General features: G+C 34.7%; 1 protein-coding gene across 14 annotated transcripts in view; it reads left to right on the top strand.

The window, feature by feature from the left end:
- Positions 1-16,390, top strand: part of LOC139989722 (rap guanine nucleotide exchange factor 2) — a 251,725-nt gene that overhangs the window by 180,669 nt on the left and 54,666 nt on the right. For all 14 annotated transcript variants that reach the window (XR_011800395.1, XM_072008240.1, XM_072008241.1 and 11 more), the window contains one exon: positions 3,518-3,593. Coding sequence is in view for 13 of the 14 variants with exons in the window: in XM_072008240.1 (XP_071864341.1) it covers positions 3,518-3,593 (76 nt within the window). In the remaining variant the exon portion in view is untranslated. The remainder of the gene's footprint in view (positions 1-3,517; positions 3,594-16,390) is intronic.

Raw genomic sequence — 16,390 nt, forward strand, 5'->3', positions numbered from 1 at the left:
GCTTGTGTTCTACACATTGCATTATGGTATTTAGTGTAAATGTCTATATTCTTAACAACATTGACAGAATATCGAATTTATACTGTTGAAAATTAATCAGGATTCTAATTAATTTGGACCCACGGCGGTTATCGATGTATGTAATTAGGGTAGAGGTTTCATACAGCTAGATTATATTAGAAGGATCAGTTACGTAATAGTTAAATAAGATTCTAAATACGATTTATCTAGAAGATTAACTCTCATATATCGTACCTATTTATCTAATTCGCGATAAGTACTATCTAATTAAAATCAAAGTAACTTTAGATTAGAATATTTCAACAATTCCTCTCCTGTTCGTTTCATCGGCCATTTTTCATATTTCTAATTCCATTCCTGAGTACGCTCTATGCCTTCTCTCTAGAAGCAATTGAAAAGTACAACAGATCGAGTAGAATTTCTAGCATAAAACTAATAAAATAGTCCAAACGATTCGCTATTTCAAACTGGTTTCCTTTAGAATCCTTTATTAATACGTTGAAATATTTACTAAAATTACTACCACGAAAACAGTATGCCTATATTTAGAGAAAAGGATCACCTTTTTAGTCGACAGAAGAATTACTCAAACTCAAAGGATACATTATACGAGACAAGTTTCAGAACAATGTCGTTAAAGATGAAGACGCCGATGCTTTTTCTTCTTCGAGCCTCTGAAAGAAGAATTCTCCGATTCCAATATCTTGGTTAGAAAAAGGCACGCGGTCGTTCTGTCCTATTTTCATCGGGATTAAACGTGAAGCAACGCGAAGAGATTTCTTCCTAAGCACGAGCTTTTCCAACGACTCGTTGCATGTTCGTCGTACATTAATTACCTTAATTGGAGGCTAGATCCTACGGTAGCTGTGTACCTCGCAGAAATCATAATTTATTAAGGTAAATGGATTAGCATAGGTAGAGACGATACAGCTAGTCTCGGGCTGGCGACTAATTCTCTTGGATGATAATTTCAATCCTGAATTTAGGTTTTAACCCTCGCAAGGGAACTGTATATATCGATTTCGATGAAATTTTGCTGGTTAATGGCTATTAGCAAGTAGTAACATAGCGGAGAAATACGTTATCGTGGATTAGGGTTTATTTTGTGTTAATTATCCTTGTTCTAGGTATCGCGGAGTAATTTATAAAAAAAAGATTATATTTTTTGATAGAAATTAAATAGTTTATTTTCTAAAAACACTTTCCAATACGTTTGCTATGTTAACACACAGAAGTGCCTGTGTTACTCGTAAAATAGAAATAACAACGTCTTCTTATTAGTAAAACGTTTCATCTAGAAATTAAAATGATCGTTACAAGAGAATATAATATTATGCCTCTACCGAAAATTCCTTTATCCATCCACGTTGCTCTGTTAATTCTCATGTCAGATACTTTACTATATTTATATCTTACTTCTCTATCAAAGTGATTCGCGCTAAACCAAGCTACGTTAAACTAAATTAAGTCAGGCAGCTCTCATTCGAAAAGGTAGCTCGATAAAGGTCTACAAATCTGTATTTACACAATATAGCCACGTGTGAATGGGATTACCGAAATAGCACTGGAAAATTGCTGCCAATATTTCGAGAACACCTTGTATTTCGAGCAATCTCTATATCATACATATATTTATACACGCGCACATATATACGCACGTATACGTACATACAGAAATATATATCTCTCTGTATAGGATAATACACGTTCCAAGTACAAAGGGAAAATTATGCCAGAAGCCGAGTTCACGAGCATCTGTATTGTTCGACCCTCGATTCTCGCGTAGCCACGGGAGATTTTTGTAGAATCGTCTGCAGCAAAGGTACAGTGGCTATCAAAAATATTGCCACGTCATTGAATTTATTATTAGCATTTACATACCAATTGATCAGGTCTAAGTATATTAAATTTCGGACAGTTTAATAGTATTATACTTTATTATTACTTTAATAGTAGGGTTGTTCGAGTCACTCGAGCTTCAACTTGCATGGAATAATCAAATTTGTCGTACATTATAAGACACCATTAATGTTTAACGTAATAACGGAAGGATAAGAAAATATCGTATACTTCAGTAACAAAAGGTATGAAAAACAAGGGAATAATTCAGTAAGAAAAACGAATTAATATACGCGCGATAAGTATAATCGAGAATGTTTTAATAAAATAATTACAATTGAAGATATTAGGCCGAGTCGAAGAAACCGTGGCAGAAATATTTCACTGTATATCACTTGGATCGTTTAAAAATCTCACGTATGGAAATTTGACGAATTATAAGGCAAATTACTTAGCCCGACTCAAATATGTTTTTCTGACTATACTTCGGAAACGAAGCGAACCTGATATTAATAGAGCACTTTCGCTGGAAAAGAGAAATATGCCCCAATACTTTTTATAGCCACTGTAACTGTGAATTCGCGGCTAATTCGAGGAGTAGCACAGGGAAGGGAAAGAAACATCTGTCGATGGCTCGTTCTATGGCAGATCGTAAACATTTAAAAGCCAGAACACCGTAACAATAGACGTATTTACGCGAGTCTGCACCCCTTGCTAGAGGATATTGTATCGTGTACGAGAGTTTCGATGATAAATTGCATTTCCGACGATGACTTCCGTGTCGATGGAACATCACACCCCCGCCCCGTATTCGGCACACCCTAGTGTTATTGTTGCGCGAAAGAAATTTATAGCGAGCGTTCGATGGTCATTGCTTTTAACCCTTTAACGAAGGTCCGATAAAATCGAAATTGTTCCGCGTTGTGACGTCGATATCCCTGGATCACTAAGCGAGCAAAATTGTCGCTTATTTGTGAATGCACGCAGAGAATATGGGGTTCTAACATCGTAGGGAGTGGTTTGGGGTGGGGGCAATATTTGAGCATTTCGAGTGTTTTAGGTGGTCTTGTTGTTAGAAAGAGAGGGTGTTTATTGTGCTTGAGCGTCGTTTCAATGAAATTATTTGACAAATTGTCATTTAAATTATATATTAGCGCAGTAACATGTGAAGTGTCTAATTTCCTTGTATTAATTTCTTTAATCGTCTTCTTCTGCGAGAAATTTTTTCATCTTCGTAGATGCGTCGCTACGTTTTTCTTTCTCGTGTATGATTTTCATTTCCTGTTGCATACTCGTAAAAACGAATTATTTTTTAGAATTCCACGAAGCATGAATCATTGAAAGTCAGTCATTTCGTATTTTACAAGCCACGTACGTTTGAAAATATTTGATATTTACCTTATCGATACGAATATTCAGCGTACGATAGCTGTAAAACAAAAGCGCTGAAGAAATTACGCCACCATATCTAAAATTACATAATCTTCGGGAAAAAATAAGATTATTTAATTTTCAACACCGGTCGATATCACGAGGAGAAATATTTAACACGATAAAATTTTATAGAACTTAAGCTTCAACGGCAAGTAGCACTCGAGAATGATCCTCTGTCATCAAAGAGAGATTCTAACCGCGTTACTATTGTTTTCTGTTGCAGCTTTGGCAAGCGGACGGGTGGCAGCGCCAGGAGACCCAACGAATGTTTCGTTCTCGAGCCCTCCGAGATGATCGTCGTAAGTAGAAACACAGTTTTATTTCGTGAAACATCCGCACTTTTCTTTACGATCGTGTCGTAATTTGCGCGCTATACTGGCGAAAAATTCGCGCCACGCAAACTTTCGTCGCGTCACGAAAACTTCGTTTCACCGTGGAAGTTTGCCAGAGTTTTACGTTTGCCACGGTTCGAACCGTAACTTCCGTTGCAACTTCTTGCACGTTCAACGATTAAATTTAAAGAGAACAACCGAGCCACTACGTGCAGTCAGAGGGTAGTTTAATCCCTTTCTTTGACGTTATTGTTTGTTACGTTTCGTATCTTTTGCTAAACTATCGAAGGACTTTTGTTTTCGTATTTATTTTTTAGAATCGTGTTTTTACTATTTTATAACATTTTATGGATTTTATTTTTCGGAAGCTTTTAAATTTCGATGATTCGGTTCGCGTTGAACGAGTTACGCGCTATGATTTTTGTTTTATGGTAGGCTTTTATAAAAATATATACAGAAATTGGAATAATTTTTTTTCTAGCAATTATATATCGGTATTGTTAATTAAATATAGGAGACATCTATAAAAATGATATTTAAAATTTAACCTCGTAAGTATAAATTTAAAGGTTTGAGACATGGAGAAATTTTGTTTGTTTATAATCGTATCGTTAATATCCTGTTGAATCGCTTTCGTAGCTAGAAAATGTACGCATATACTTTTTGCAAGATTTTAAATATCGCTGATCTTTTCATGAAGTTCAATATGCTTGTGTGAATTTATATTATGAAAGGTTCCAATTAATAAAAAAAATTGGTATAATTTTTTTTACAGAAATTAGATATCAGTATCATTAATTAAATAAGAGATCTGATATAATATCGAAACAGAATGTGCGTGAATGGTAGAAATTGAAACATCAAAACTCATATTTCAAGAAGATAGATCATTAATTCGGACAGCGATCTGCGCTTCATTTAATTCACGTTGAAAGCAGTTGGAGTTCGTAATTTTCAGATCTCGTGTTTTTGCAAAGTCAACTTTAAAAAAGTCTTGAAAAAGAAGTCGTAAAAGTTCGTTTTAAAAGAGTTGTTGTTGAAGTATCATTTACACGAATTAATCTACTAAGGGAACATTACGCTCCATTACAATAATTAATCGGAGGCAAGGTACACTTGTAATCTTTATAATTAACATTTACATTTTCCGCCTTGAAAGGGGGTCTAGAGTTCAATTTTAAGCTCCACCTACGCGTTTTGTACATGCTATTCGTGTTATTATCTCGGTAAATGGCACAGATAATAGTAAACTCTACAGAAATTCCGAAAACATAATGTTTGGTCACATCTTTGCCTTCTTCTTTGCTATTCAATTTAATAAGTGGTTTCGTACTACTTTTAAACGATTCATTTATCAACAAGAATAATAATACTTGTATCGCGCATGTATTTAAAAAATGATATAACTGAAACAAGCTCCTCCAAAAAAAAAAGAAAAAAAAAAGGAAAGAAAAGAATATCAAATATTTTTGAGAATTATTTGGATGCTTGAAAAAAAATTATTCATGCTGAAACATATAATTGGACAAAAAGAATAGACTGCAGAAACTAGCAGTCAAATGTTTTAATAATAATTTTCCATTTTTAACCGTTGACTTTTTCCTAGCATAAACTATTTTGTATCGGGACACTTTTGAAATGCGTTTGCAATATAAAAATCAGAATCAAGCTTCATTTCAATCGTTCGACGAAGCTATTATCATCTTTGTAACCATAAAAACCCCTAAAAAACTTCCCCGTACTAATAATTCAACAAAAAAAGAGAAAGAAAAAAAAAAACAGTGAAACCTCGAGTAGAAAAATTCTAAAAGAGGAAGAGAAAACATTGTCCAAATCATATCACTTTGGAAGCAAGGCTGCGATATCGTGAACAACGATCCCAAACAGTATCTATTTTCATTCTCCGGAACCAAAATCGATAAACTAATTCATTCTGTCGTTTCCATGGCACGTAGCATGTGTTTCCAGGTCTCGCGGTGTTTCTTTTTTTTTTTTTTCAATTCTTGTTGGCTGTCGGCTGAAAACCAGGGGAAATAACGGTCTATTATAGAGGACAAGGGAGAAAAGCAAGGAATTGACGTAGACGAACGACGCGAATTTCTCTTTTTCCGACCGGTTTGTCCTACATTCGTGAAACGTGTGCACGTAAGCGCGAGGAAGAGCGTCCCTACGCTGCGATGGACGCTTCGGCTAGCTGCTTTGCTACGATATGCTCGCGAACCATTCCGGATGCGGCAGCGATATCGCATAATGAAAGACAATGCTGTCCAGACTCGAGACGCAACGTGCCAGACAGTTAATCAATAGTTCCTCTCCTGGCGTGTGTTATGCCAGCGTCGAGTTTTCGAGGTCCGCTCCGCTGCGCTCCTCTCTCCATCCGTTCCGATGATCGCGATTACGCGCACGATTATTTGCAGGATTAAAAACCGCTGAACGATTCGGCGATCATTTTATTTAGGGGAGGGTTGCATGATAGGCTCGATGTTTGGGAAGGAAGGGTACTTTTCGAAGGGAAATTGCTGGAGAAATATGGGATATCGAGAGTGAAAGGGTCTTTTGAAATTTCCGATTGTTAGGATCGAGGATTTTTATGCGTTCGTGAGAAATTTGATGATTCAACGATGCACAGAATGCGCGTAATACGCAAATATGTCTGAGATATTTAAGGTGTAGTATATTCCTTGTGATATTTGGTAGGTGGAAAAAATTTCTGTCCGGCTTCCATGTTCTTAATCGCACGATTCCACGTTTGGGAAAGAAGGGAGGTGCTTTTCCAACGGGATACTGTTTGAAAAATATAGGATATCGCGAATCGAGGGATTTTCGAAAGTTTTGAGTAGATTTATCGCGACTCGATAAAAGAGCTGAGATTGGAATACAGTTAATTTAGATTAAAAAACGCGGAACGATCTAGCGTTCATTTTGTTTGGCAGGATGATCGGCTCGGTGTTTAGAAAAGAAGGATTTCCCTTTTCGAAGGGAGATCGTTCGAGGAATTTTTGATTCTGTTGAACGTGGGTTGATGAAAGAGCGGAGGTTTTAGTTTAATTAGTTTAGATTAAAAAACAATAAAAGAGCGTAGATTTTAGTTCAGTCGGTATAGATTAAAAAAATACGTGGGACGATCCGCTCTATTTAGCGGAGGGTTGCGTGATTGGTTCAGTGTTTGGAGGAGAAGGGTACTTTTCAGAGGGAAATTGTTTGAGAAATATGAAATATCGACAGTCGAATGGTTTACGAATGTGATTCGGTTGGTCGCGGGTTTATAAAATCGTACGATTTTTAGCGAGTATTGTAACATTCGGTGGTGGTGTTTAATAAAAGTTTAAGGATTTTTGAAAATCCGTATTTGGAACGAAGGTAGAACTCAATAAAAGGCTGACGTTTTTAGTGGAAACCGTGGCGTTTGGAAATGGCGTTCGATGAAAGTTTCAAACGGTGATGTTTTTGAAAACTCGCAGTGAAACTGAATGTAAATTAAATAGGAGTATAGCATCCAGTGGAAAGTATATGTATGCAGATTACAAGATTGAGATAATACCTCTGTTGGTATTATTTATTTGTTATTATTTATTATGCATGGTCCTCCACTATCGACATAGGACGAACTTCCGGCTTTACATTTTTTTCTTTTATTTTATATCATACTTCTGTTAACAAATTCAATAAAATACAATACGCGAAATCGTGATATTTGGAAATTGAGTTTCAGAACAGAAAGGTTTTTGGAAACTCGTAATGGAATTGAATGAAGATTGAAAGGAAGTATGTCACCTAATGGGAATCGTGAATTATAAAGTTGGAATAATGCCTCTGTTGCTTCATCCAATATAATATATAGAATTGTTATATAATAACGATGCAAAGAAATCAAACAATATGTTTAAATAACTCTCAGAGTTTGTTATTTTAATTAATTATTTAAATTCGTATGGTTCATTTCGAAGCAAAAATTGTACCAGCTTTTTTAATCTGATCTGTGAACAAACGTGGCACTGAAAAGATCAAATCTGTCGAAATAGCTACGTAAAAGTCGTTCACTGAGAAATCTTAAATACAATTGTTCGCTTAATTATAGATTTATTAATGAAGTGAACGAAGAACGATCTATCCGATGATCTGCCAACATTTATTTTCATTAATCTGGTTCGACAATGTTCCAAAATTACACAGGTATTTTTCAATTCATTTTGACATTTAAAATTCGCCTAAACTTGTCTGCGATAGATCGATAACTCCGTTTAGAAATTTCCTTTCTCCTATCTAATTAGATATTTTAAGCAGCGCAGCGAGTGAAATCGAGCGGTTCGTGCTGCCATCTACGATACGAACGTCTGTTTTACCGACGATTCGGATCATGCAGATTTCGAAATCCATGGATCGCGTTCAAATAATAATTTAATAATCGATTTGAAAATTTTTATTTTTCTAGACAGACTCTATGACCTAAAAAGAGTTTATTAATTTTTTGTTCATACAGACTAGAATTTGTTTTCTTTTCTCTATAGATTATATTTCTTAAAGAATTATATCATATATTTATTAACAAATTTTAAAGAAATTTTCTTTTTCTATTGTTATTTGAAACAAATAAAATAAATAAGTGTCGATAGATCATTGGTTATGTAATATTTTATGTCATTATTTTTACAAAACGTTCCATTTACCGTATCTCACAAATTCCATATAGTATTATTCATTATGCAAGATTTCGAGCGGGAAAGAACGATACGAGCCATAATATTCTCAATATACGTGCTGATAAATGAAACTCGCTTCTCCAATAACGTATTGAAATTTTCAAATAATCCGCATATATTCCACAGCTCCTGCTTATCGTGCTTTTAATCCCTCCTTATCCAACATTCATCTTAGCTTTCTCTGAAACAATGTTGAAGCGATAATAAATCCATTATATCCAACAGACACTCGTCGACTCTTCTATCAAACATTTGACGGTTCTTCTAATTCTTCATAAATGCATCTAATTAATAATAAACCATACTCCATTTTTATTAATAGACGATTTCAGGTTCTCTTGTTTAACGTGTCCTGAAGACTTTAAATCCACGATATCGTTGAAAGTGCTGATACTTTGGCCATGAGTCATCGCGATTCAGTCGAAAACTCACGGGAACTCGTTATCGAGTGACGAACTAGCGACGATTAGACGTCTCGAATCCGATCGATGAACGATTTCTCTGATTCATACGCTTCTTTCCTTTTTGCTGTTGAACAGGGAATTTTTAACGTTCCACGGTCATCGTTATGTTACATTATAAATGCTTGAGAGAACTTGTAGGAGATTTGAAGATGTATATAAATATATGCCGGATCATCTTTGGAAAACGGGGCGTGTGATTGGTCTTGCTGAGAGTTGCTGCGAGTTGTTTATGGGAATGTATTACAATAGTTAACAAGTGATATCGATGATCGAGTGATCGAGATGTCTATGAATTTAGGTTCGATAACGAATACACGGTCAACGGGATGACGATTGCGATTAGGAACTCGACGTACGTGTTCACTGGGCTAGTCGAACTTATCGGATTGCGCCTCAGTGCAAGTGGAGAACTGGCCTTATATACTCCTCTCCGTATTCCTCAGGTCAATCCCTGTTTTTAAGGAGAGTTATTTAACTACTTTATGTTGAAGTGGTTGCCATTTCTAAGAAAACTCTACATCTGGTCTTCAGTTTTCTTAAGCACCGAAGCCATCGACAGCGCATAGACAAAAGAATGCGTCGAGGACGGACCATAAGCGGGTACATGTGCGACGTTGGCTTCAGAGTTCTTTTAGTCTCAGGGTAACATTGCTAGCGTGCGGATCTGGACCAGCTTACATTGTATTCCACACTTTGTACTTTAATATTCACGATATATATATACTTACAATACCTTACAATTTATCCACGCGTTTCTTTGTATCCACCTACATCAAATAATCTTAACACTTTATACCTCTGTTAGGTACACGGTCCTCCCGTGACCGTGGCTACGTTCAGTGACCCGTTATGTCACTTCGAGCCCAAGCTCACTGTCACGAATCTCGAATAATCATAATTGACTGGACTCATAAACAGCTATTTCTCAGTTTTATTGTTCAAGTACGGCTATAATAAAAAATCTCGATTAGAGCATTGGGGACTTTCCTAAATATTCCGAAAGAAAGGCTCCGGTGTCCTTTCATCTCCGACAAATATATAAATATTCAAAGCAGATTATTCGCTATAATATTTATTGACCTCTTTACAGTTTATTCTTTTTATTTGCGTTTATAAAAATATGAATTTACAGTTATATTTATATTGCGAATTATCTACTAAAGAGCAACCGGTCAGGTCAAACCGATCGGTCGATATCACGTACCTCGAATGACTTGACGTTCAAGGTGGAGGAGGTTTAATAGATCGAGCGTTGGTGTAATTTAGCACTTTATTTGTACTTGTTGTATAAAAGTAAAGTTTGATGTTATGAACATGGCGGTGGTAAGATGTTGTGGGGAGTGAAGTATTTCACCGGTACGGTACGATGTTCTGCTGATGACTTAAGTATTTCACCCGCGCGGTACGATGTCTGTTGATGAACTGACCTCCTATGTTGCTGATTCTCTTCACCAGCTCGTCCGTCCATCGTGCCTTTCCGGCCGCGGTTTTTCGCTGACCTTTCAGTCATGACAGCTCGGGGAGGACAGGTAATTCGAAATTTGGCAAAGAAGGGAATGGGCCTGCCCTAGCTATAAACGATAGGCTATTCAAAATTCCGAACAATTTATTACAGTTTATAGGTCATCACAACAATGGGTTATTCACGATTGAATGGTAAAAAATTCTTAGATAGTAACTATACTCTTTTTCCATTAGAATATTTAATTTTATCTTGTATTTATATTTTACCTAACAAAGACCGTTCGTTCCATTTCATTCTTTCTAATTTGGTCATACACCTAAACCATGTTCCTTTTGCGTTATAATTGTATATAATGAAAATACATATATTAACATAAATACGTCACTGTTTAAATATGAAAGATATGAAAATAGATTGAAATTCTAAATAACATTTCGAAGTAAATTATGAAATATAAAGCAGTTAATATAAAATGTCGCTCACACTTCAAATAATTAATGGCTTTAATCATTTAAAATTAGAATACAAAATAAAATTAATACCAGGATCACTAACGATTAAAGTATAACATTTTTAATTAAATAAGTAAATTAATGAAATTTCCAAAAAATACATCTCTATGATTTTATAAAATTTGTTAATCTATTCGACTGGTATCAAGTAACCTAAACCACATTGTTGTGGACACCAATGATGACCAGTTGCGGATTAAAAATGAAAGACGCGAAGGTACGCGCCAGTGCAAAATGCAATTTGGATTATGCAACGCGTTGTCACTGTACCGTGGACACCCATCTCCGTGTATGCTATAACGACTTCCTGTTCTCGTCTGTTTCAACTGTTTTTTTCCAGCATTATCTCGGCTCCCCGGTTGACAACGTTTCATTATGCAGCATATCGTAGATGTGATTATTCCTTGGTTGAAATTAATTGCGTTATCATACTTAGAATTATAGTGGTTTTGTGGAATATTCTTACTTTTTTTTTTGCACATTAGCAAACATAAATGTTCTTAATTTATGGCGTTTGTTATATCTTAACTTGTTATTTAAATACACAGGCTGTTATCAAGTATATGAAGTGTTTAGTGAGAAAGTGGTACAAGTACTTACTTTTTTTTGTAAAAAAACGAGATAAATGCAGGAACTGGTATATGATATCTGGATATAATGTTCGTTGCACGAAACATCTTCCAAGAAAATTTTGTAAAATTTCTGGGGAACCATCTTGTACTAAACTTATAATTCTACTGTGGCAATAATAATAGCGTTATAACTGTAATAATACTGAAAATATTATATACATGTGACAATGTTTGCTTGTAATAATGTTTCAAAAAATCTCCCAAAATTTTTGACAATTATTCCGTGACACTGTACGTCTAAGATTTCATTGGCTATTGTTGAAGGAAATGTATCATTGTAAAATGTATTTCCTAATGGTATGTAGCAAACATAGGTAGACAAATTGTATTGGAAACATGTACCGCTAGGAATTGTAATCGTTTTCTCTAGACCTTTTTACAAGCAATCTTTGCAACGTTAACGTTATCTGGCAATCAGATTTTTTCTCGTATCATGTTTCTTTTTTTGCAATCTCAAGGAACAAATTATGTCGATACATAGATTAAGGCACTAATGGAAGCGTTACGTGATTGGAAACTTATCTTTCCTTAAATATCATCGATATAATTCATATTTAATTAATAAAGACAAAATTATGATGGTTATGTGGAATTAAGAGACGAGATTTGAAATTTATATATAAATCGGATTATCTCTGTCAACGTAAAAGACTTTATAATAATTTTTAATCTCTTTCGTTGCGTTACTGCTCCATCAAATTTGCAAAAACCTTTTAACACGGACGATGTTTACATAAAACGCTAACGTCGCACACCCAGTGAATAAAAAATATATCTACACAGCGTCGTATTTACTTCGACATTGGCACAGTGATTCATTAGCTTCGATACGTTGAATATTCCGCCATGTAAAACAAGTTTAGTATAAAAAGTTGCAAACATTTTCTGATGTGTAATCAATGTACGGAGATATCTCAAAAATATGGATATTTGCAAACATTTTGATATCGTAACAAAACAGCGCCAGAACATGTAGAATTTTTGAAAAATCATGAACACTCAGAACTTCTACGTTCCAAATGGAAAAGTTGTTAGAAGCTGATATCGATTCAATCACTCGCATAAAGCCAAAAAACCAATAAAAACATATTGCATTTATATTTTTATTGTATTTAATTCTACTACATTGCTGGTGAAATTCGTACCAAATAAGGCACCACCCTCCTATAAAATAATATCAATACGAATCCCCTGGTATAATAAATCGCAGATTTTGGTGCAATTAACGTATAATATATTTCTGAAGAAAAAATTAATCGATACTTACTTTTTGTTTTTACGCGTCGAAATCCACGTTGGAAGGATGAAAACAATTCTCATGGATGGGAGTCAGAAACATATATTACATTGTATGCAATAATTCCAAAAATTATTAGAACTAAAAGAATGATTTGGTTGTAGATTACGAGAAGCGTAATTTAGCCTTTACGACAGATCGATTAATTTTAATCAACTCGAGATATTATGTACCTCGCAATACACTAAAACCTCGCCTTAAAGGTAGCATGGAAAACGATAAATTTCGTGATTCGTTAAGGAATCAAAATTAATCGACAAAAAATCGCATCGATGAAAAGAATTGCACTATGTTTACACGGTCGTTAATGTTTGGCAATAAATTTGTAACGCGTTGATTGGCGCAGATCTTTAAGCTCTGTGCGGAATAGGGGCTGATATAAGGGGATGACGAATATTACTGTGGATTTACGGCTCTGTGCGAAGTGATTCGTCCGCTCGATGTCTCTTAGATTTAGCTTCCACGGTGACGGATTACGCGGAAATCCAATTCAGTCTCCATATTAGAGTCGACTAGTCTGACGAGTCGTGTAATTCACGATGACGATTACCGTATACGTACACAGGCTCACGAAAATATTCGAATCCTTGCAGATGATCTTTTACGAATATGAAAATTGCAAGATATTTGCACATTCTCAGGTAGATTTCAAGTTGTGCCAATATATACATAATAGCAGTATTTTGTAAAACACGCAAAATATATATAATATAAAATTTCCTATGGGAATTGTTGAAATACTTTCGTGAATCACCATACGTATACAGAAATCAGTATTCGATACTGGTAGAAGGAGCTAATCGATAACAAGCAAATATCAACGTCACGTGTATAACTCCGGACAGCTTCGCGAATTGTCCGATAATTCATTTTCGAATGGCAATTAGTCACGGCGCGAGATGCCCCGTTTGTTTTTCACTGATCTCGTTAATTCTCCAACTTTTGTTCCCTTGTTTCCACGCATCTGTATCGATAGGTTCGACCCTTTTCTACGACAATTACACTCAACCTTTTATCGCTGCAGACATTAAATCACGTGATTAAATAGGTAGAACTTTGTTTATAAATTTTGTTTATAATCTTTTTTATAGTAAATATTTTGTTGTTCATAAGCATGTCAATTTACATATAGAGAGAGTAAATAATAATAGAAATAGTAAGTGAAATTCGATCAAATTTTATTTATTGTTATTTTTGTTTATCGTCTTCCGCTTTTAATTAATACCAGTTTCTTTCCTGGTTGATCTCGAAATTTAAAGAAATGAACACCTTTACTTGGAAATACGATCTGCGATAAGTCGTTACGCGTCAAACCATTAAATAGAACTAAAACTGGAACGGCTTGGTCTTACAAAGTTGCCGTGTAATTATTCCGCACCTCGAAGAATTATATCAAACTTCCTTATACTCGCAACAGAGTTCTTGTACCGACTTAACGAGCTCCTACAAAGATTTAATATCAAAAGTCGTGATCCTTCTGTAACTATTAAAAGCGGTATCTTTTTCCCCATGGAGAATCATATTACATTTTTATACTTTAAAACTTATTACTCTTCAAGAGACATTTCAGTATTGGAATTAGAGTTTGAATTGTGAAATTCTCCGAGCTATTCTCCAAGTTTCATCTTCGTTAGCGGTAATTACTGACGGTGAATTAAAAAATGCAGAAATATGTAAAATTTAACGGACACGAGAATAAATTGTGCAATTGAAGAGTCCCGGGGCTTATGTAACTGAAAACTACCAAGCAACTTCAGAGAATGAATTGTAATTTCAGCGAACTTATTACCGAGCTTTTGTATTTAAATAGCAAAAGGAGAGTTTTTAGCTTACGCTTAATATACACCGCTCAAAGTGTTTATACAAAATTTTAACCGATCGTTCGATCTTCTAATAAACGATTCATTTTCATGCAAAATATTACGATGTTATGAATTAACAGCGTGATTAATCAGCACTCGTGTGTATTACAGCAATCTTTTTAAATATTATGCACGTTCTATACGTTCTTGCGCTTTTAAATTTTCCAAAAATGAATAAAACTCACGACCTATCGATAATTTGCATTTCTTAAAAAAACGATAACACTTCGTGTACGTCAACCAAATATTAAAAGATGAGAAAATAGGAAAGAGGTTGTGGCGATTAATCCGTGACTTCTGAAACGTTTCTAGATCTTCGTATTCGCGTCAGATTTATATAATCTGTCGTATTTGAAATGTAGCCATGGCGAGACTGCTCGGACATCGGTTAAACAATTTTCCGAGTCTCGAAGTAAAAGAAAAATATTGGCAGGTCATACCATAACAGTCAATGGCAATATCGTAGTACCATGCAAGGCTCCAGGCGTCTCTCTGTGACCTGCTACAAATTGGACGTCCGACCTTTAACATTTTTTTCTTTCTTCCTCTTTCGCCACGCGCTGCCCATTACGTTCTTCTTCATCATTGTCCTCTCACTTATTTTTCCAGCTGCTTTCGTTCGCTACCTCGTATTCGATCGAAACGTTTTCTTGGTTCCTCGTAGGACGTTTGTTGAATTTTTAAAATTGTGAAAATTGATTTATTAGATAATTGTAGATAGGTTATCCATTTAGTAGGAATTACGCGTATAATGTGATAATTACAAGCCACGCATTCGTTAAAATTTTTGCATGGTTATATTATTTATAGTTGGAGGAATTTTTGGGGGGAAATTATTCACTTACGTTAATAATAGATCTCCTTATGGGTTTTATTTTATAGCTATACGAAATGTCATAAAGGAGACTTCGTTATTACTATTAACTGGTAATTTGTAAAATTTGCCTAATAATATTAATTCGATTTGACTAATGAGAGTTATCATTAAGATATTCATTTAAGATATTCAGATATCAAGTGAAATTTTTGAAACATTTTGAAGATTTCGTTGGTTCATCGAATTGACTATAATTTTGCGCAGATATAGAATGACATTTTTGACATTTTTCACCGAATATTGAAAAAGGTTGGTTAAGAGAGTATCTGGTTAATATTAATGACTGTTTCAATATTTTTGAATACATTCCGATCCTTTCATGGCTATGAACACGAGTATTTCAAATGAAACAGTTTATCTTTAAACTAAAGATGTATGCACGATATTCATACTTATATGACTCCAATATTGGATACCTTCTAGTTTTTGAATACAAAGTTGATGAGAAGACGAAAAGCAAGTACAGAAAGTATTTATAGCTGAACAGAGTTAAATAGATAATATGTATTATAAATGTGTCTAAAGGTAAATTTTATTCATCTCACGCATTCGACTGGGGGAAATACATCAGTTGAAACCAACTTTGTCTTATTAACTCTGTTTATCTTGGATTACTTTGCATATGCTTTACATCGTAATTTCAGTTCATGAATTTCACGGATTTCTTTTACGTGCGTTGCGAACCACTTGTAAAATTTCCATCGATTACAAAATTGTTTTTTTTTTTCCCTCTGCAATATTACAGTCAAACAGAAATTCGATAAAATTTTAATACAATACATGCTCGTTAATAAGAATCGATAATACTTTATATAATTCCACTGAGTTATAACGTTTAACATTTCGAATAATCCCAAAATTCTACATCTCACGAGTAACATTTAATTCGATATTTTAATTGCGTTAAAAAAAGTTTCCACAAAATTACAAATCACATTGTCAAAATTTTACATGT

This window comes from Bombus fervidus, chromosome 8 (assembly GCF_041682495.2).
Source record: "Bombus fervidus isolate BK054 chromosome 8, iyBomFerv1, whole genome shotgun sequence".
In the NCBI taxonomy this organism is placed as follows: domain Eukaryota; kingdom Metazoa; phylum Arthropoda; class Insecta; order Hymenoptera; family Apidae; genus Bombus; species Bombus fervidus.